Raw genomic sequence first — 20,964 nt, 5'->3', positions numbered from 1 at the left:
CCTTTAGACATGCTTAAAGGGAGTAGTATAAATAGTTAAATTGCTATGTTTGTGTGTGTGTGTATGTATATGTATGAAACTTCTCAGATTGACTTCTGAAAAACAACACAATCAGTGTTTTACTATTTCCAGCAATAGCAGAAGGGCAAGGGGACAGGTGAGTCATAGCTTCTAAAACTGTCTCTTTTAAAATGAAAATTGTTCTTTATCTATTAAATTGGTAGTTATTAAATAACTCTGGAAAATCAGTTGGTAGCAAATAGGGGAGATTCAAGTCTAAAGATGGGATTAAAACCTTTTTGATTGATATAAGTTATTTTGTCTTCCATATTGGTGATTTGAAACTTCTGTATTTTATACTAGGGACTAAAAGGGACATAGTCATGTGCTTCAGAGAGGCAATTTCATGGAAGAGGCTGATGTACTATAGCGCTCACCAGCTACTATTGATCGCTTCTAATTAACATCACCAGCTGAAAATAGGCTAGATCAAGTGCACGTGGTCCTTTTCTGACAAAAGGACCAAAGACTTCTAATGAAATCATTAGCAAGACTGCTTGGCCATTGCTTCATCATTGCAAATGCTAGGGATCATGCAGTGTGTGAGTCTCAGAATCTATTTTTATTTTTTTCAATCACAATTTCAAATAGAACTCTAGCAATATCTAGGGTTCTATAGAACCCGAGTTGAGAAACCTTGGTTTAGAGACTTTTCAAAAACTACTTAAGCAGAGGCTGGGGCAATATATCAAATAATAAGAAAAATGGGGAGAAAAATAACTAGATTATGCAAAATGACTCTTGCATACTGATTGACATGGTTACTTTTACCATCTGTTTTAAATATGAATTGTGTACTTTCCTATCATTTCATATTCAGTTGTTGGCTTCATTAATATTAGGGAGACTTAGTGATATGTTCTATAAAATTTTTGCATGTTGTCATTTTGTTTTTTAGGGCTGCTCTTGAAGAAAATCCTTATTTCCGTTTGAAGAAAGTAGTGAAATGGTATTTGTCAGGATTCTATAAAAAGCCAAAGGTAGTGTTTATGTTTTACTTTCTTTAGCCTTATATATTTTGGGGGGGTTATCTTAGATTATTTATGAATAATTACTATGCAAGCCCTCTTTCAGTTAGCAAAATTTCAAAATACTTGTTTAGACCTATATTCTGATTGAAGTCATTTAGTTTTATTTCATGTCATTATAATTTTATAAGGATAATTCTCAGATGATACAGTTAAGCCCATCTTGACTGGTTTAACTTAGTACTTTGAATCTTCCATGTTTATAATTTGAAACTTGTATGTTTTTTACTAGGGACTGAAGAAACCTTATAATCCTATACTTGGTGAGACTTTCCGTTGTTTGTGGATTCATCCCAGAACAAACAGCAAAACTTTTTATATTGCTGAACAGGTATTAGAAATGCTTGTTATAGAAGGAAAACTGATTTGGAAGTTAAGATTTTTTTTAGAGAAAATATTAACTCAGTAAACTCACTGTTGATTAACCTTTCTTATTAGTGAACATTTGATAAGCATTTAACCTCTTAATACTGACAACTACTAAATACCATACTCTTACACTCATAGAATCCTGTAATCAAAATGAGTCTTTATTTTTCTTGCTTTGCTGTTTGTTTGTTTGTTTGTTTTGTGGCTGGATACTTCAGTGGTTCTCCAATTCCTGAGTCAAATTTAAAGCCATTTCTCTAACATTCAGGGTCCTCTGTATCTTTCTAAATTTATCTTACATTGCTGGCCTTTTGGGGCTTCCCTGGTGGCTGAGCTGGTAAAGAATCTGCCTGCAATGTGGGAGACCTGAGTTCGATCCCTGGTTTGGGAAGATCCCCTGGAGAAGGGAACAGCTACCCACTCCAGTATTCTGGCCTGGAGAATTCCATGGACCATTTAGTCCATGGGGTCACTGAGTCAGATACCACTGAGCGACTTGCACTCACCTGCCTTTGTAAGCACTCCACAGTAGTCTGATCTGTGCATTCACAATTAGATAACCTGATATTGCACTTTTTTGCCTCATTATTTTTAAATTTAATTCTCCAACCCTATTTCTTCCCAGATATTCATGTAAATAAATTCTGGCCTGCTTACCTTTAATATAGGGAATGTAAGGAGGATGAGAATACAATGTGTTATTTGAGAAACCTTCATCTTCCCAATAAATTTTGATGTACTCCTCAGATTGAAAGCACTTTATCTGTATTAGTTTTTTAAATGATTGCATTTTAGTTTGCTGTAATTCTTCACTAAGTTGAAAAGCTTGAGAAGTGATTAATTTTACCTTTGGCTCATTTTAGAAACCTTAAGATGTATATGTATCAAAATATTAATTATTAAAATGACACATTTGTTAATGCTTTTGTTAGCTTCTTAGGTCTATTCAGTAATCTACATGAAGAGTAGGCATTGTATTAGTTATTCATTGTTGTGTAACAAATTCAAAACTCAGCGGCGTAAGACAACAAGCACTTACTACATCGTATAATAAGGTTAGGGATCTGAGAGCTGTTTAGCTGGGTGGTTCTGGCTCAGGATCTCTCCTGAGGTTGAGGTCAGGATGTCAGCCAGCTTTGCAATCTTCTGAAGGCTTCTGCTTCCAAGGTCATCGCATGGCTTTTGCAAGGAGGTCAGTACCTTATCACATGGGCCTCTCCATAGTTGTTCACAACATGGAAGCTGGCTGTTCAGAGCTAATGATTTGAGAGAGACGTGCACACACCAAGATACACGCTGCCTTATAGCCCAGTTTCAGAGGTAACATACTATGACTTCCACACAAACTGACCCGGGAGCTCGTCTACTGCTGTGGACACCAGGAGGTGGGTTTCCTTGAGACACATCTTGGAGATTGGTTCCTACACTCATCAGTATTTAATTTTACTGTTAAATACTTACCAAATATTTCTTTTAATTCATTATTAGAATATACTTCTAAGACTTGAGCTTTGTATAATATCACAGTAATATGCTTAGAATTATTATATTTTCATGTATGTTTCCTGTATCCAATAGGTGTCTCATCATCCACCAATATCTGCCTTTTATGTCAGTAACCGAAAAGATGGATTTTGCCTTAGTGGTAGTATCCTGGCCAAGTCCAAGTTCTACGGTGAGTCTACCCATGGCTCAACCTATACACTTTTCTGGGATGTAGTATTTTCTGGTGAGCTTTAAGTTAGACAATGTCTTGTACTGTTTTCAGCAAGGGATTGTATGTCATTTTAAGTAACAGTTTTACTTGGATAATGCCTTTTCGTTTTTGTTGTTTTTCTTTGCTCATTCATAAATAGAGGTTTCATCTATGTGTAAATTTACTGCAAACACCACTTATCAAAAGACAGAATAATGACTGTCCACTGTAGCTCGCCATTTTGGCCCACAATATATTTCTTTTGCCTTTAGCTCTACTAAGATTTTTTGTTTCATCTCACTGTACCTGAGGGGTTGATCTTTTGATTTAGTCTTTGACTAGAGAGAGAGAGAATCTAAATATAGTTAGAATACTTGTCCAGAGTCCAATATTGAAAGTAATGATATTTTTACCTTGAGTCAAGTAACATACTACTAAAAACTTTTGTAAAAGAAAAAAAAAGGAAAATAAATATGTACAGTAGGAAATCTTAATCTAAGACCTGTGACAATTCAAACAAGCAGAGCATCGCTTGATGCTTTTTGTTTGGCTTTTGAGTTTGATTTTTTTTGCCTAGTTTTATATTCCGCTTGTTTCAGAGTGTGATCATTTTCTTCTGAAAGTGCATGTATTTGAGTTTTTCCCCACTGTACCCTTCATCTCTTCATGTCCCTTCCCTGGCTATAGTGTAGATAGCTTTTGTGAATGTGTGTTCTACCCTTGTAGAATTTTTATTGAGTACCAGCTACACTTTCCAGGATTACTTGCAGCTAGCCTTCTTTTTTTCAGTGTTATAGTGAATATAGTTGTGTATATCAGAGCTATCTGTTCCTTTGTAATTTGAAAGAATTTACTAAGTTCAGACTTTGTAGGGGCAGTTTTTTTTGTAACTTCTTCATTTCTTCTTTGGTTATTGACATCCTCATATAAAAACTTCTTGCTTGGAGAGTTTGATAATTTATTTTATTTTAGGAATTGGTGCATTTTCTTGAATCTAAATTAAGCTAAATTTAATGACATCTGGGCAGAGTGTATTCCTCTTAACAAGTAGCCTCTTGACATTTTGATGTACTAAATTATCAGTTTTTCCTTTGATGGTTTTTGCTTTTGATGTCACAGAAAAATCCTTTCTCACTTCAGCTTATGTAATAATTCACTTATATATTCTTATACTTTTATGCTTTCATTGATCTTTAATTTGCCTGGAATTTACTTTGATGTGTATATTGTGAATGGAGTGAAGCAAGAACACAACTTTCTTTTCCTAAAAGCCAATTAATTTTCTCAGTGTCTATTTATAAATGATTTTTAGTGTCATTATTTTCTATTTCAGGTTCTGTCTTCTCAGGTCTGTTGGTCTGTTTTTTTCTTGTACCACTAGTCTTTGCCCTAAGAACCATTTATTTTTAAATGGGTTTCTTATATTTTGTGGAGCAGGTGAAATATAGGTACTTAGCTATGGGTTAAATAATTTATCATCATTTGGGACAGCTGCTCTTGTTTTTCAAATAGTATGCATGAACCGTCAATTTCATAATCAGAATACGAGTTAAGATTTTGGAATTCTGAACCCCAGTCTTGACTTACCAAATCAAAATCACTGGGCTCAAGAATGTAATTTTTACAATCTCCTCAGGTAATTCTAATGTACACTATAATCTGAAATAGCTTATGATACAATGTTAAATGAAAAGCAGAATACATCTATGCTCTGAGTCACCTCTACTTTAAAAGTATTCATGTTTTTAAAGTAAAAGTAAACATGCATTCATGTTTAGGAAAAAAAATCAAGATTTCATGATTAACCTGAATTATAGAATTATGGATAATTATCTTTTGATTTTTCAACTTGCTCATGAAGAACACATATTTCCTCTAAAATAAGGAAACAGTTATTTTAAGATATAATATGGCTATGAATACTATATCATAAAAGATAAATGATTTAATGATAAGCCAGTACATGTATACAGTTGAATACAAAAGATCTGTGTGGTTTTACTGTGTTAAAAATGTATATGGACAACAATGCCTGAATAAAGCCCTCCTGGACCATCCTTCTCTGTACCTCTGGCCCTAATACCAAAGGCAGCTGCCTGAAGGTATTAAAGAGAGAGCAGATGCAGGCAAATTCAGTGGGAGTCCACAGTCATAGGTCAGAAATCACCCAGAATGAACCCTTGCTTCTCAGCTTCAGGTTACGTACGGTCAACAGGGTAAGCGGGTAGAAACATTGCAGCCTTTCCAGCCTGGAGCACCAAACGCTGAATTCGAAGAAACCATGGCCACTGGACAGAGAATGGGAATCTGAAAAGGAAAAGGGCCAGAGAGGGGGATCTCAAATTTACTGTCGTAAAATCATCCACAGTATTCTCTTACCCTCTTTTCAGTGTCTGTAGGCTCTGTCGCGATTCTGCTCATTTTGTTCCTGATTTGTGTTCTTTATTTTGATCTGTCTGTATCAATTCTTGGCTTCCCTAATTTTCTGAATTATCTGTCCACTTTATACACTGATGTCTGCTCATCCTTATTTCCTTTCTTCTACCTACTTGGAATTTAATTAGTTCTTTTTCTAATTTCATAGGGTCAAAAGTCGGATCACTGATTTGAATTTTTCTTGTTTTCTAATTTAAGTTGTAAATTTCCCTCTACTGTAGATATCTGATAGATGTCCTCAATATGTTTAGTTTGTTTTGGAATGGTTAAATTATTTTCTGTTAAATTTAATAAGCAATATTTATTTCAGGAAACTCATTATCTGCAATATTAGAAGGAGAGGCACGGTTAACTTTCTTGAATAGAGGTGAAGATTATGTAATGACAATGCCATATGCTCATTGTAAAGGTAAATATTTTCTATACTTGTTAGATTTCCCCTAAATCTTCTTTGTAAGTAAATGTATTTGACTGTAATTTGTTATGTTTTGAGATTGATGGAGTTACTTGGCCTTTTGTTTGAAAGTGTCCTTGATTTACAGATACGCAAGATCATTGTTATCATCTGCTGAATACTTCTATGGTGAATTAATTCACCACAATAGACTTTCTGTGACATGTATATTAGTTTGGTAGAGACTAATTTATAATAATGGAATTTCATTTGCCTTATCTGCAAGTTGCAAAATTTGATGAGACTATTATTTCAGAATCTTTGAAAGTGATTTTCATTTTTTTGTACCATTACCCATTCCTTAAATGTTAATTTACTGCTTTTCACTATAACAGGCTCCTTAAAATTTTTTCTTATCCTTATTTGGCAATTTCTTAAAAATTAATGTATTATGCTTTTCTCTCATTATTCAGTGTACAGATAAAGATATTAAATAATAACTATCAGGACAGGACAGGCATTCAACTATTCTGTGCACTCTACATTTATAAACACATCTAATCATTCCAGTAGCCCTATAAATTAGGTAATATTATCTTTGTTTGATGGACAAGCAAACAAGGCAGAAAGAGGTTAGCACAAGCTCTGCAGTCTGTACTGTAGTTCTATATGGCATCATCTTAAACACTGTGCTCCATCATTACCTATACCATCCTTTCCAACCCATTTCTTAAAATAGCTTTTTAGGGTAATTATCCTCTATTTTAGGAACTGATTCATGACAACATAGAAATTACTTAATATGGCCTCATTTCACAGATGAAAAAACTTGTAAGGGTTAGGAATCTTACCTAAAACCAGACCAGCTAGTTAGTAAGAATGCTGAGACTAAGCTCTGGGCTATTTGAGCCCATCCATTGTACCATGAATCTACCTGGTACTAAGCCCAAGAGTGCCAACTTGTGGCCTGAGGCTGGATGATTCTTGGAGCTTCACATGTGGTTCTTGAAATAAGCAGGAAGTGAAACACTTGAAATCATGATTTGATAAATATATTTTTTAAATTTTGGAATAAGTAAAATGATATTTTATGTAGATAAATACCTGATGCCAGACCTAAATAGCAACAGGGAAAACTTTTCATAGCACTGCTTATATTGCAGGGAAAAAAGGAAATTATAGCCTCTTGTGAATGAGGAAGTTATTATTTTCTACCTTTGTATATATTTTCTAAGATGTGTTCCCTAAATCAGTAGTCTCCAATTATTTTATAAAGCAAGAATTCCATAGTCAAATAACTTGGAAACACTGCATAGTCTGTTCCTCTCTTGAAAATTAGCACTGTGTATTTACATATTAAACACTGCCATGGGAGTTCAGTCCAACTTGGAAGGCATTATGCTAAGAAGTAAAGTCAGATAGAGAAGGACAAATACAGTGTATCACTTATACATGGAATCTAAAAAATACAACAAACTAGTGAATATAACAAAAAAAAGAAGCAGATTGGCAGATATAGACAACAAACTAGTGGTTACCAGTTGGAGTGGATTTTAGTGGTCGGGAAGTAGAGGGCACAGCTATTGGGTGTAAGATAGGCTCAAGGATGTGTATACAACATGGGGAAAATAACCAAGATTTTGTAATAACTGTAAATGGAAAATAATCTTTTAAAAATTGTATGAAATTTTTTAAATTTTTAAAAATTCAATCTGAAATGTTGTTTAAAAAATCAAATTGAAGAAAGACCTGTTATAGTATGATTTATGCAAAATGAGCTTATATAGTTTCTGTGCATACATGGTAAAAATATACAAACTATGGAAATTAGTCCAAGAACATACACATACACACAGGCTGTTTAACTCATCAAACTCAGAATTTCCCCAGCTTTTAGTCAAGTGCCAAAATGGGGAGATTTTTAAATTTATCTTACACAGTTGATTATTGTTGTTTGCAGTACTTTTTATAATGTCACCGTAATGCTTATTGTTACGCTTATTGTTACACTCCAATGTGAAATTAATGAATGCCAAACTATTGCTCCTAGAGGAAACACATGGTGAGGTTCTCGTGAGCCTTCTGTCACTGTATTTTCATTACCCAGTCAAAACATAACTTTGTTTTTATTTGTGTGCTTAGTCGCTCAGTCAATGTGTGACCCCCCATGCCCTGTAGCCCGCCAGGCTCCTCTGTCCATGGGGATTCTCCAGGCAAGAATACTGGAATGGAGCTATGCCCTCCTCCAGGAGATCTTCCAACCCAGGGATCAAACCCAGGTTTCCCGCATTGCAGGCAGATTCTTTCGAGACAAGGATTGCTTTCTTTATCGTGGCATATGTTTTTGATTCATTAACATGGAATTAATAGCCAGCAGCACTATAACGCATGCCTAAACCAAGCATTAACACACATATTCGCTCTGTAAGGCACATCACAGTCTTCTGTGCTTAGGAACACCAAAGAGCACTTTAGCACTACGTTTGGGGGATTGTAAATAGTAAAATCACCAACAAGAAGTACAAAAATGTGGCACTGAATACACTGCATAAAAGACTCTGCATAAGCAGTGAAACCAGAAGTCAGCATCTCGCCTTGTTTGACTTCAACTCCAGTGTGCGCATTGGACAATTCAAATATTTCACCCACTCTGCACACATCCATGAATGACTGCAAAAATAAAAAAATGCTCTGGGTAGGGACTACTAACTTATTTTGGTGAGAATAGGGAATTCCCTGGTGGGAATAGGGAATTCCATGGTTAGGACTTTGACTTTCACTACAGGGGGCATGGGTTTGATGCTTAGTGGGGGAACTGGAAACTAAGATCCTACATGCTGTGTGGTACAGCTTTAAAAAAAAAGAAAAAGGTATTTTAGTGAGAGTATTAATTTGCAAATGTAGAATCTGCAGATAATGTGGATCAACTATTATCTTTTTAAATCTTTCAGAACCAACTTTGTGTGTATATTATAGATTGTTATTGGATAGGATAGAATCCTCTTGGATTATTAGTTTCTACTAGAAGGAGATTAAATTATAAAGTTCTGCTTATGATAAGCCAGTGTCTCTTCAAACTTTTGTCAAAAATTTTTTTTTGTTGTTTAGGAATTCTTTATGGCACAATGACACTGGAGCTTGGTGGAACAGTCAATATTACATGTCAAAAAACTGGATACAGTGCAATACTTGAATTCAAACTAAAGGTTAGTAGAGAATGATAGGAGGTATCACCTAGTTAAAGAGGAGCTATGCTATAAATATTGAACAAAGAGCGCAATTTTGTTCCTATTTGAAAACTAAATATAAGAACACAGAATTAATGAAAAGGCAGCCTTGGAAGATTCAAATCAATAGAAAGCTGGATTTTCTTAGTTAATAAAACTGTTGGCGAGTGAGTGAGTGAGTGAAAGTCTCTCAGTCGTGTCTGACTCTTTGCAACTCCGTGAACTATACTGTCCATGGAATTCTCCAGGCCAGAATACTGGAGTGGGTAGCCTATCCCTTCTCCAGGGGATCTGTCCAACCCAGGAATTGACTGGGGTCTCCTGCATTGCAGGCAGATTCTTTACCAACTGAGCTATCAGGTAAGTCCATAGGAAATTTAAGAAGAGAATGAATGGAAATTTCTTAGTAAATTGAAGCACTGCTTTACAGAATACCAAAAAATATATATCTGAAAAGAAGTATGTATCAGCTTGAGCTATAGCTGTGTACATTGAAGGATTTGTATTACTTATTATTTCTGACTTAACATATTCTGAAATTTGCAAGCTTAGAAACAACTGTGTTCTGTTTCTTAATGGTTCTGTGGGCCAGGAATTTGGACAGGGCATATTGGGGATGGCTTGTCTCTGCTGCATGATGCCTGGGGCAACAGTTAGGCAGGCTGTGAGAGACTTAACAGTTGGGGGCTCCATACATCTGAAAGCTCATCACTTACATGACTGATGACATGTAAGTAATGTTGAAGTGACTGAAAGACTGGGACTGCAGATCTGAGCATGTGATCTTGTCTTCCTCACATCAAGGGGACTTTCATATAGTTAGACTTCTGCTGGGCTCAGGATTCCAAGTACAAGTGTCCTTGTGAGCAAGACAGAAGATACATTGCTGTCCATGACCTAGCCTCAGAAATCAAATTACATCATTTCCACCATTCTCTACTAGTAGAAGAGTTACAAACCCACCTAAATGCAAGGGGAAGGGATATAGACCACCATTTCTCAGCGAGAGGATGGATGCCAGGCTCTCACTGAGGAAGAGCGTGTGGGCTGAGGAGGGAGGAGAGATATAGTTGAGGTCATCTTTGGAAAATTCTGTCTGCCTCAGCCTGGAAGGGAAATTTAAGATCCTTTCACAGCATTATTTGTTGATGTAGCACAGCATTATTTTTAGATAAAAATATTTCTATGAATTATTTAATGCTTACAACCAAATATTAGTTGTAAGTATCAGCTATCTTGATATCCAGCAGATCAGCAGCTTTGCTCTAATAAAAAGGATCTCTTTAAGTATTATCTGATGCAGTGCCCTTTGATTTTTTTCCTTCTTGGCAAATGATACTGAAAATCATGACTGAGAAGGTCTTTTCTTCTAATTGAATTTCAGAAGTATTTGGATTGCGTGTTGTTTTATTGGTTTGTTTTAAAGGAGGAGTTCCTATTAAATATATGAGTTAGTCTCTTATGTTTACTGAGTTGTTGTTGTGTAAAATACTGCAGCAGGGATAGAGTGCAGTCTTGCGTCGAGAGAGCCCAAGACACGGGCCAGTTACTTCAGTGTCAGCTCTCTTAGCGTGTTTACTTGGACCTGTATAGTCTGCTTTTATCTGTTTACACACAGCAGTACATTTAAAATTTTTACTGAATATATCTGACTAAAATTTGAGTCAGTATTTCACCGTTTGTGCCTCAACAGCACAGAATAGTTATACAGTCACTTTTTTGGTTGGTTTTTTGTTTTTGTTTTTTTGTCTACATTGTATGTAAATATATTAAAAGTAAAATGTTTCTTCAACATTTTTTCTTTTAAAAGCCATTTCTAGGTAGTAGTGACTGTGTTAATCAAATATCAGGTAAACTAAAATTGGGAAAAGAAGTACTAGCTACTTTGGAAGGACATTGGGTAAGTATTTTTATATTTTAGCTTTACAAAAAGAATTTTATTCAGTGGGAAAAAATTAAACATCAGATTTTATAAGTTCACTTATTCCATTTCTAAAAGCATGACTATTCAACGTAAGCTTCAACTTAAATATTTTGGTGTTGCTCTGTTATCAGTAATATTTAGTTTAATATTTGAGCTTTCTAAAACCTTAAATCAATAAAAATAGCTGACATTTTTATATCACTTATTATGGAGTGCATTGTTTAAAAATGTTACTTATATTAACTCATTTAATATAGTGATCTTACGAGGTGAGTGTTATTATTTTGTCCCCATTTTACAGAGGAGGACACTGAGGCACAGAGAATTTAAATAATTGGTTCAGAGTGGTGAAGTAAGATTCCCAGCCTAGACACTTTGGTTCCAAGGCTGTGCTTACACACCACAGTATACTGCCTCTCACCAGAAGAGGCATTTCCAGGAAGAGTTCTAGTTCCTTCTGAGGAACTGGGAAAAGATAAAATGTTTTTTGAGAACAGTGGCTTTTATTTACTTCTCTGATGACCTAAATTCACATTTATGTAATTTTTCTAAGAGGAGCTTATTAAATTAATAAAAAAAAAGGATCATATCATGCTAGTGCCAAATGCATTCTAACTGTTAACTCTAGTATATGCTTTTTTCTGCATTATAATCAGAAATGATGGGAAATATGATGTTAAAATGAAGGTAGACCTAAAAACTCAACTTAGAAGTCACAATGCTCTGTTATTTTTAGAATTTACTTTTATCTGAATATCATTTGGAAGAAAGATAGAACTCTTTTTAAAAAAATGAAATTTATGAGATTGTGCTCAGATTTTTAATGCAAGAAACGCTCTTAGTTTTTTCCACATATATTGAATACGCAGGTAGTCTGCAGCACCTCATACTGGTCTACAGTACCTATAGCAAACACTATGCTACTTTGACGATTCAGATATTAAGTGAAACTTGTGAAAACTCACAAACTTTTTGTCTATTCAACCAGACTTTTAAGGACAAGTATTGTATATTTAATCTTAATGTTTTGTTTTTTTTTTTTTATTTTTAAACTTTACATAATTGTATTAGTTTTGCCAAATATCAAAATGAATCCATCACAGGTATACATGTGCTCCGCATCCTGAACCCTCCTCCCTCCTCCCTCCCCATACCATCCCTCTGGGTCATCCCAGTGCACTAGCCCCAAGCATCCAGTATCGTGCATTGAACCTGGACTGGCATCTTGTTTCATACATGATATTTTACATGTTTCAATGCCATTCTCCCAAATCTTCCCACCCTCTCCCTCTCCCACAGAGTCCATAAGACTGTTCCATACATCAGTGTCTCTTTTGCTGTCTCGTACACAGGGTTATTGTTATCATCTTTCTAAATTCCATATATATGCATTAGTATACTGTATTGGTGTTTTTCCTTCTGGCTTACTTCACTCTGTATAATAGGCTCCAGTTTCATCCACCTCATTAGAACTGATTCAAATGAATTCTTTTTAATGGCTGAGTAATACTCCATTGTGTATATGTACCACAGCTTTCTTAATGTTTTCATAACAAGAGATTTGGGGCTTTTAGAAAAGTACTTGTTGTATTGGTTTTAGAAATGTGTTTTACTGGGATTAAGTGTCAAGAAGAAATGGTTATTACTGAACTACATAATTCCCTTTTAAATAAAGACAATTCTTTACATTAATTTTTAATATCTTTAAATACAGGATAGTGAAGTTTTTATTACTGACAAAAAGACTGATAATTCAGAGGTTTTCTGGAATCCAACACCAGACATTAAGCAGTGGAGATTAATAAGGCACACTGTAAAATTTGAAGAGCAGGGAGATTTTGAATCAGAGAAGTAAGTATACCATTTTTCAGTTAACTTCATGAAAATCCAGAGTTTTTTTTCTTTTAATCCCTCAACAGTGTGATCACTTTTTTCTGTTTGAATTCAGCAAAGTAGTTTTCTGTTTGTGAGATGTGACAGGATTTTGCTTTGGTGTATGTGAATATCAAGTAATTACAATACAAGTCCTGTTGCTCTTCTGCTCTAAATTAAGGCTTCCTATTTTTTTCCTTTCTCTTCTTATCTGCTCCAGGGCCTATTTAAAAAAAAAAAAAAAAAACTTTTTTGCTTGCATAAAATTACGGGACTAGGTCTTCTCTAGCAGTCCAGTGGTTAACACTCCTCACTCCCGGTGCAAGGGGCACAGGTTCAGTCCCTGATCAGAAAACTAAAAAGACAGAAAAATACGGGACTAATGATTCTTGGTTTTTATCCGGCCATTTTCTAACCCGGGTTGAGCATGTGAAACTCTAGGTGGAGGGAGCAGAACAAAATCTACTTTTGTTTTATTTTCTAAAATACAAAAATTACAGCACTGGATGTGCAGCTTCTAGAGGACTTATTGGTTGGAGAATAATTAAGGCCATAATTTCTTTTCTTAAATCATAAAATTCTTGCTCAATCTGGTATACTTTACTGGAATGGGTTGCCATTCCCTTCTTCAGGGTATCTTCCTAACCCAGGGATTGAACCCAGGTCTCCTACATTGCAGGAAGATTCTTCACTGTCTGAAACACTAGGGAAGTACCTCAAAAATATGGTATACATACTGCTCGGTTGTATTCTTCTATTCCTTTCTTTGTGTTAGGAGAAGGGGGCTGCTGTGTCAAAGACAGTCTAATAGGTACTTTATATACATTATGCAGCTGACTTCTCAGTATGAGTTTCTGCACACATATCATTCTCTTCTCATGAGGATTCAAGTCTACATCCACTTTCCTTCTATACTCAAAAACTGAGTTTGCCATGTTCTAAAAATTCTGTTTCAGGGAACTTCCCTGGCAGTCCAGTGGTTAAGACTTGACCTTCCAGTGCAGAGGGTGAGGGTTTGATCCCTGGCCAGGGGACTAAGGTCCCACATGCTTCATGGCCAAAAAAATAAAAGAAATAAAACAGAAGCAATATTGTAACAAATTCAATAACAACTTTAAAAAAATGTTCACATTAAAAGAAAAAATTCTGTTTTACTATAACCACATGATGCTCTCCATCAAGAGTGAAACATTGCCACGGCATACAACTATTTTTAAAACATGGATATAATTTAACATATGTTTACGATGAAGAAAGTGAGTTTTGGACAAGATAAGTAACTGTAAGTTCCCCAGCCACGAGGTGGCACATCTAGGATTATCTGATTCTATAGCCTTTATTTTTTCAGCCCCAACACACTGTCTTGCCAGAAGGGTAGAATATAGATATATTTTTATGTATCTAATATAAAACTGAACTTTAGTAGGGGAAAAGATTTTACTTCTAATAGAAAAGTAGTCTTTTTTGTTAAATCAGTGATTCTCAACACTGGCTGCACATTAAAATCACTTGGGAAACATTACAAAAATAATACGTGGGCCCACTCCCATAGATTCCGATTTTTTAAATTCCCTGACAAATGCTGCATCCAAGATTGAAAAACATGACATTACACTTTTGTATCTTTGAGGCCAGTGGATCTTAATCAGCATGTACAAGAATCATCTGGGGAGCTTGTTAAAAATGTAGATTATTGAGCCTTCACTAGAGTTGTATCATCATGGGTCAGCACCATTTATTTCCGTATATTTAAGAACTCATGTAATAAATTTCTCTTGCCAAGAAAAAAGATTGGTCTCCACTGTCTTGCTGTATTTAAGGCATTACTTTTTATATCTTGACTTGTTTCTAAGCATCTGAGCTTTAGCTTTGTCAAAGCCAAAAATCCACATGGGCATCATTTCCTCTCAGGGGGACTCAAACCTACTCCATGTAGATTTGATTTTCTGTTGTTTTCTCAATGTTATTTTTGCACATGAATTAGACTCTGGCAGCGGGTAACTCGAGCCATAAATGCCAAAGACCAAACAGAAGCTACTCAAGAAAAGTATGTTTTAGAAGAAGCTCAAAGACAAGCTGCCAGAGAGCGGAAAACAAAAAATGAAGAGTGGACTTGCAAGTTATTTGAACTTGACTCACTTACAGGAGAATGGCATTACAAGTTTGCAGAGTAAGTAATTAAAAAGTATGTTACAAATAATATCTCATAGTTTTTTGCCTTTATTTCTAGATTTTTTATTGTTAGTATGAATAGTTTTTAAATTAAGTGATGCATACACACACGCACACACACACAAAGTATGAGATTTTGCCCTTGATGTTCATTATAAATCTGACTCTGTGATAATAGTTAGCCTATAAAATAAGCTGAGGATCAGAAGATTAGATATAACAGATCTTAGTTTTATGGCTAAGTTTATAATTACCATTGAAAATCTAATTGTAGAACAGAAAGTTTCTAAAAAAGTTTTTGAGTGCTTTGCTTAGTCATTAAACAAGTGGTGTTTTTCTCATTTATGTAGTACTCGACCATGGGACCCACTTAATGATATGATACAATACGAAAAAGATGGTGTTATCCAGACCAAAGTGAAACATCGCACTCCAATGGTATGTACTCAAAAAGTAATTAGACTGCCAGTCCTAGAGGAACATCCTCCCTTTAGTTCTCCTGCACTTCCTTTGCTTCTTTGTCTTCAATAAATAGTTCTGAATTTCCACATGTAAAAGAATGAAGTTGGATCCCCTACCTCAAACCATACACAAAAACTAACTCCAAATGGATTCACAACCTAAAATAAGAGCTAAAACTATAAAACTCTGAGAAGAAAAAAGGAGTAAATCTTCATAATCTTTTATTTGGCCCTGTATTCTTTTTTATTGTTAGTATGAATAGTTTTTAAATTAAGCGATACATAAATACACACACACACAATGACATTAAAGGCAGGAGGAACAAGAAGAAGAAACAGATACATTGAACTTCATCAAAATCAATACTTTTGTGCATCTAAGGAGGCACATCAAAGTGAAAGACAACAGAGAATATTTGCAATAATTGATCTCGTAGGAGTTTAATACCTAGGGTATATATAGGACTCATTACTTAACCAAAAACAAACATTCCAAGTGAAAGATGAACAAAGGACTTGAATAGACATTTCTCCAAAGAAGATAGACACATGTCCAACAAACATGAAGCGACGCTCGGCATCATTCGTCATAAGGGAAATGCGAATCAAAACTGCAAGGAGGCGAGGTGCCACTACACACCTACTAGCATGGTAATAATTTAAAAATAGAAAATACGTGTTGAGAGGATGTGGAGAAATTGGAACCCTCGTGCATTGCCCGTGGGCATGTGAAGTGGTGCGGCTGCTTGCAGCACGAGTTGGTGGTTCCTCAAAAAGCTTAACATTGCATAAGCCAGCAATTCTACTACAAAAGAATTGAGAACAGAGTCAAACATATACTTGCACATCAGTGTTTGTTGCAGCATTATTCTCAATAGCCAAAAGGCAGAACCAACTCAAGTGTCCATCAACAGATGGATAAACAAAATATGGTATATGTTTACAACAGGCTATTTTTTTTTATTCAGCCATTTTTAAAAGGAATGAAGTTCTGTCACATGCTGCATCATGAATTAACTTTGAAAATAACATGCTAAGTGAAATAAATGAAACACAAAAGGATTGATGCTGTTTGATTGTACTTATATAAAATATCTAATAAGCAATTCATAGAAAGATTAGAGGTTACTAGGGACTGAAGGGAGGAGAGAATAGGGGTTACTGCTTAATTGTTACAGAGTTTCTCTTTGGAATAATGAATATGTTTTGGAAGTAGTGGTGATGGTTGCAAAATATTATGAATGCACTTAATACAACTGAATTGTACACCTAAAATGGTTAAAATGGCAAAAAAAAATTTTATGTGTGTGTGTATAGGTGTGTGTATACATATATACATGTTATCACAATTTAGAATGTTTTTTAAATTTTAAATTTTGTTTCTTCCTTTAACAACACTATCATGATAGCGACATATAGGGCATCTATATTTCCTATCAGTAGAGTTTACTGATCACATTAAATCTTTGTCTACTGAGAGTTAGATTACTGACTCCCTGTCTCATTTTAAATAACTTCTCACCAGGCCTTATCAATCTCCTTATCTTTGCATCAGGCCATGTCAATCTCTTGAACTACTATTTGACCTACTTCTCTAAGAATGTGGATTTGGATTCTAAATGTTATAAAATTTTAGGTTTCCATGATTTAAAATATGAGGGCACAGTGTAGGCTCAATCTAGAACCTGCCTTGTTTTTTATTTTCTGTAATAAAATTATACAAATTTCAATTTGAAGCCAATGAGTAAGATTTGCAAAATTATTTCAAGGCATAGTTAACTGGGGATAATTCCTATTTAGAACAGTAAACAGATGAGAATAAAGACTTAAGACCACTGATTCTATGTTTTTATAAGCATATAAATTGCCTTGACCTTCTATTTCTAGTTTCTTCTCACATATTTTATTCTAAGGAAAATTTAGTCCTAATTGATGGTTAAATACACTTTTGAATTTTGTACATTTACTCAGATATTTACAGTAAGTTTAAATTATGCTCTGCATGACAATAATATCATTTCCATTTATTGTAAGATGCTTTCTACATTATCCAGGTATTATTAAAACTTTTAGGTAAATACTTTTGTTGGAAACCCAACATCATTCGGTGAGAATGTTTGTAATGTTGGAAACAGGCCTGATCTTAAAGTAGCACTGTTAAATTAGCATTCAACTAGAGGTGCTAACTTGGGCTTCCCGGTGGCGCTAGCAGTAAGGAGGCTGCCTGCCAATGCAGGAGACACAGGAGACGTGGGTTGAGTCCCTGGGTTGGGAAGGTCCCTGGAGTAGGAAATGGCAATGCACTTTTCTGATTATACCAAATGTACTAACTGTGCAGTTAGAAAAGTAGGGTATCTGTATTCATATTTGTGTGTGCATAAAAATATTTCTTGAAAGATACACAGACTAATAGCATTGAGTATCTTTTTAGTGGGGGAGAGACTGGGTATATATGGATCAACAGTGGGGAGGAAACCACTTCACTATAAATTTTCTTATACTCTTCAATGTTTGTGCCAAATTAATATTTCCTATTAACATGAAATACTTTGTATAAGTGTATCACATCCTGTTAAGTTTTAATTAGACTGTTTCATATTTGTTTTTATTTCTAAGTATTGTGCTCATGAACAGTTTTGACAGTTGTACAACATTGATCTTTAGTTACAAAATTCAGCACAAATTCACATAAGAACATGATCTTTTGCTTTCAGGTTAGTGTCCCAAAAATGAAGCATAAGCCTACCAGGCAACAGAAGAAAGTGGCAAAAGGCTATTCCTCCCCAGAACCTGACATCCAGGACTCGTCTGGAAGTGAAGGTAAAAATATTTATTGCAGACTATTGATTATAAAGAGTCTAAATTTTTAAAAGGATATTACTATACTGTGATATATTAAAATGGTTTTCATATTAACTCAAGAAGATTTGTAAGTTTGGGTAGGGGATAGGGGTGATGTGCAAGAAAAGCTTTTTTAGATTATAGATAAATTTCAAAACCAGGCCACAAGGTAAAGTCGTAGAAATGAGAAAAGGGGAAGCATGCAAATCAAGAACCACAGTAGTAGTAGCTCCTATGCCTTGTTAGCTTCTGGAAAATTGTTGTTGGTTTCCTAGATTCAGCACAGGCACCATTTCTCGAGTTTTGGGTTCAGTTCCATGCTTCAGAAGGTTTTCATTCTCATAGTAAATTACTGTGGTGTTTAGAAATCACAGACAAGTAAAAATATAACTGTATCAAAATTATGAACTAAATTAACAAGTGTGCCATTTCCAAGTCACATAATTTATAAGCTGTCTTGGACTACACTGAGATGTAATCAAAGATTAAGGTAATGTCTGAGACGTTATGAGAAAATAAAGGTTTTTTGTTAAAGCCGTAGTCTTTACTAAGCTTACACTAAAGCTGGGGAACTCAGTTTTACAGAGATAATACTAGAGACGAAGAAATGGTAAGTGCTAAGAAATCAGTAGATAACAAATAGTAAAGAGTTTAAAGGAAAGGGAGCTGAATTCAGTTTGAGGGAAGGTTCTTGAGGGGAAAGGAACTCTGATGAATTATTAGGATTTTTAATGGATGATAGCAATCTGGGCTTGAGGGATGCAGGTGAGTAGACAAGATAAAAGAGGAGTAAAATGAATAAAGTTTTTCTAAAAGCAGGAGTCACGTGGTACCATTGTGCTCAAAAGGGGAATATTATTTATGCTGTTGTTCCCATTTCACAGTAAAGGAAACTGAGGCACAGGTTAACCTGCCCAAGGTCATATACCCTGTAATGCAGTATATATATGTTATATATGCAGATATTCTGGCTCCTTAATTCATTGTCTTATCTACTCCACTATATTACCTATAATGTATCAGCTAACATTTATTCAGTACCTAACATGGCTGTTTAAACACACATTACTACAACCGTGTAAGTTTTGAGTATTATTATTATCCTAAGTTTACAAATGAGATAGCTGAGACCTGGCGAGAGATTAAGATCTAAACAAAAATGGAAAGGAAGGAATGGATACTTGAAGGGATTAAAAAAATACCATACACTTTGTTGGTTGACAATAAAAATTTGTAGAAGAGATACTAAAACCAACAGAAAAGTTTTAAAATGTAGGTGACTAAGGAAATAAAGATGACATTAACACTTAATTTTAAAAAACTGAAAAGGGTGCTCAAAAAGCTGACTTCTTCATATGTTTACAAGTAGGCAAGAGATGGAAGAGTAATACCTCTCCCAGATTAATATATGTATTTTTAAAGAAATATTTTTGTCTATTTTAATTGGCTAAAAAATAAAACTGATTCAACCCAAAATTTAACTAGTTTATGGTTACTTGTCATATATCTATAGTGTTCTAGTTTTGAACTATGATTGAAACTTCAAAAATCCCAAGTATTAGGAGTAGTATGTTAGTCTCTAAACCATAAAAATAATGTCTAGGAAAATTTTTATTACATGAGAATCATTAATCTGAAATGTAAATTGTTTATAATTAAATATGTCCACTATTTTCACTGTGTTTATTCTCAATGTCTTTTTAGCTCAATCAGTAAAACCAAGCGCAAGAAGAAAGAAAGGGATAGAACTGGGAGACATTCAAACTTCAATTGAATCTATTAAACAAACACAGGAAGAAATTAAAAGGTAATCTATACTGACAGTGACTATTCATTTGAGTCCAGAGGAGTTAAAAATCCTGTTACGTAGGAAGTCATATGCAAACTTTACATTTTTATAACATTTCTAAGCTAAACCAGAACCCTGGCTTCTAACACCGGATTACTGAAACATAGGAAATTCCTTTGGAACTGAAGTACTGGGGGAGAGAGGGAGGTTGTTTTGTCTCATCTGTGAGGCTAGAATTGGAATCTCATCTGACTGCTGTAGCATACTATAGGAATGTAGCTGAGTTAAATGTGGAAGTGGGATGGTTTTTGAGAACGTCAAGGCTTCCACAGTCCTTTGTACATGGCTAATTTTAATTGGAATGTACCAGTTGTTGAAATACCAAAATATGTTCATAACAGTGGGTGAGACCTTCGAGTGTTGCCTTTGCATTTCCCCCACACTCACCCCCCGATGATCCAGCACTGAAAGGTTGTAACACCTAGGGAAGTTCCTTGTAAGGGAAGGTTCCTATCTATCACTAAGGCCAGCACAAGTTCAGATTAGTTGTATCCCATTGCTATAACAGATGTTAAAATTTTTTATATTGGCCAACCTGCTTTTGTGTATTCAGCACTCAGTGCTAACTGTTCTGGAGGATTTTTTTAAAGATATTTATTCTGTTCTTGGTGATTTTATAGCTTATATTTAGTTGC

At 34.9% G+C, this 20,964-nt stretch overlaps 1 protein-coding gene across 9 annotated transcripts in view; it reads left to right on the top strand.

Moving 5' to 3' along the window:
* Positions 1 to 20,964, top strand: part of OSBPL8 (oxysterol binding protein-like 8) — a 136,840-nt gene that overhangs the window by 109,855 nt on the left and 6,021 nt on the right. For all 9 annotated transcript variants that reach the window (XM_010833860.1, XM_010833864.1, XM_010833867.1 and 6 more), the window contains 11 exons: positions 959 to 1,040; positions 1,321 to 1,419; positions 3,036 to 3,132; positions 5,900 to 5,998; positions 9,092 to 9,189; positions 11,021 to 11,110; positions 12,849 to 12,985; positions 14,991 to 15,176; positions 15,529 to 15,616; positions 18,354 to 18,459; positions 20,185 to 20,287. In XM_010833860.1, coding sequence (XP_010832162.1) covers positions 959 to 1,040; positions 1,321 to 1,419; positions 3,036 to 3,132; positions 5,900 to 5,998; positions 9,092 to 9,189; positions 11,021 to 11,110; positions 12,849 to 12,985; positions 14,991 to 15,176; positions 15,529 to 15,616; positions 18,354 to 18,459; positions 20,185 to 20,287 — 1,185 coding nt within the window. The remainder of the gene's footprint in view (positions 1 to 958; positions 1,041 to 1,320; positions 1,420 to 3,035; positions 3,133 to 5,899; positions 5,999 to 9,091; positions 9,190 to 11,020; positions 11,111 to 12,848; positions 12,986 to 14,990; positions 15,177 to 15,528; positions 15,617 to 18,353; positions 18,460 to 20,184; positions 20,288 to 20,964) is intronic.

Source organism: Bison bison, unplaced genomic scaffold, assembly GCF_000754665.1.
Source record: "Bison bison bison isolate TAMUID 2011002044 unplaced genomic scaffold, Bison_UMD1.0 scf7180017863950, whole genome shotgun sequence".
Classification (NCBI taxonomy): domain Eukaryota; kingdom Metazoa; phylum Chordata; class Mammalia; order Artiodactyla; family Bovidae; genus Bison; species Bison bison.
The sequence above is the reverse complement of the archived record's forward strand: the minus strand, read 5'-3'. Positions and strand labels throughout refer to the sequence as shown.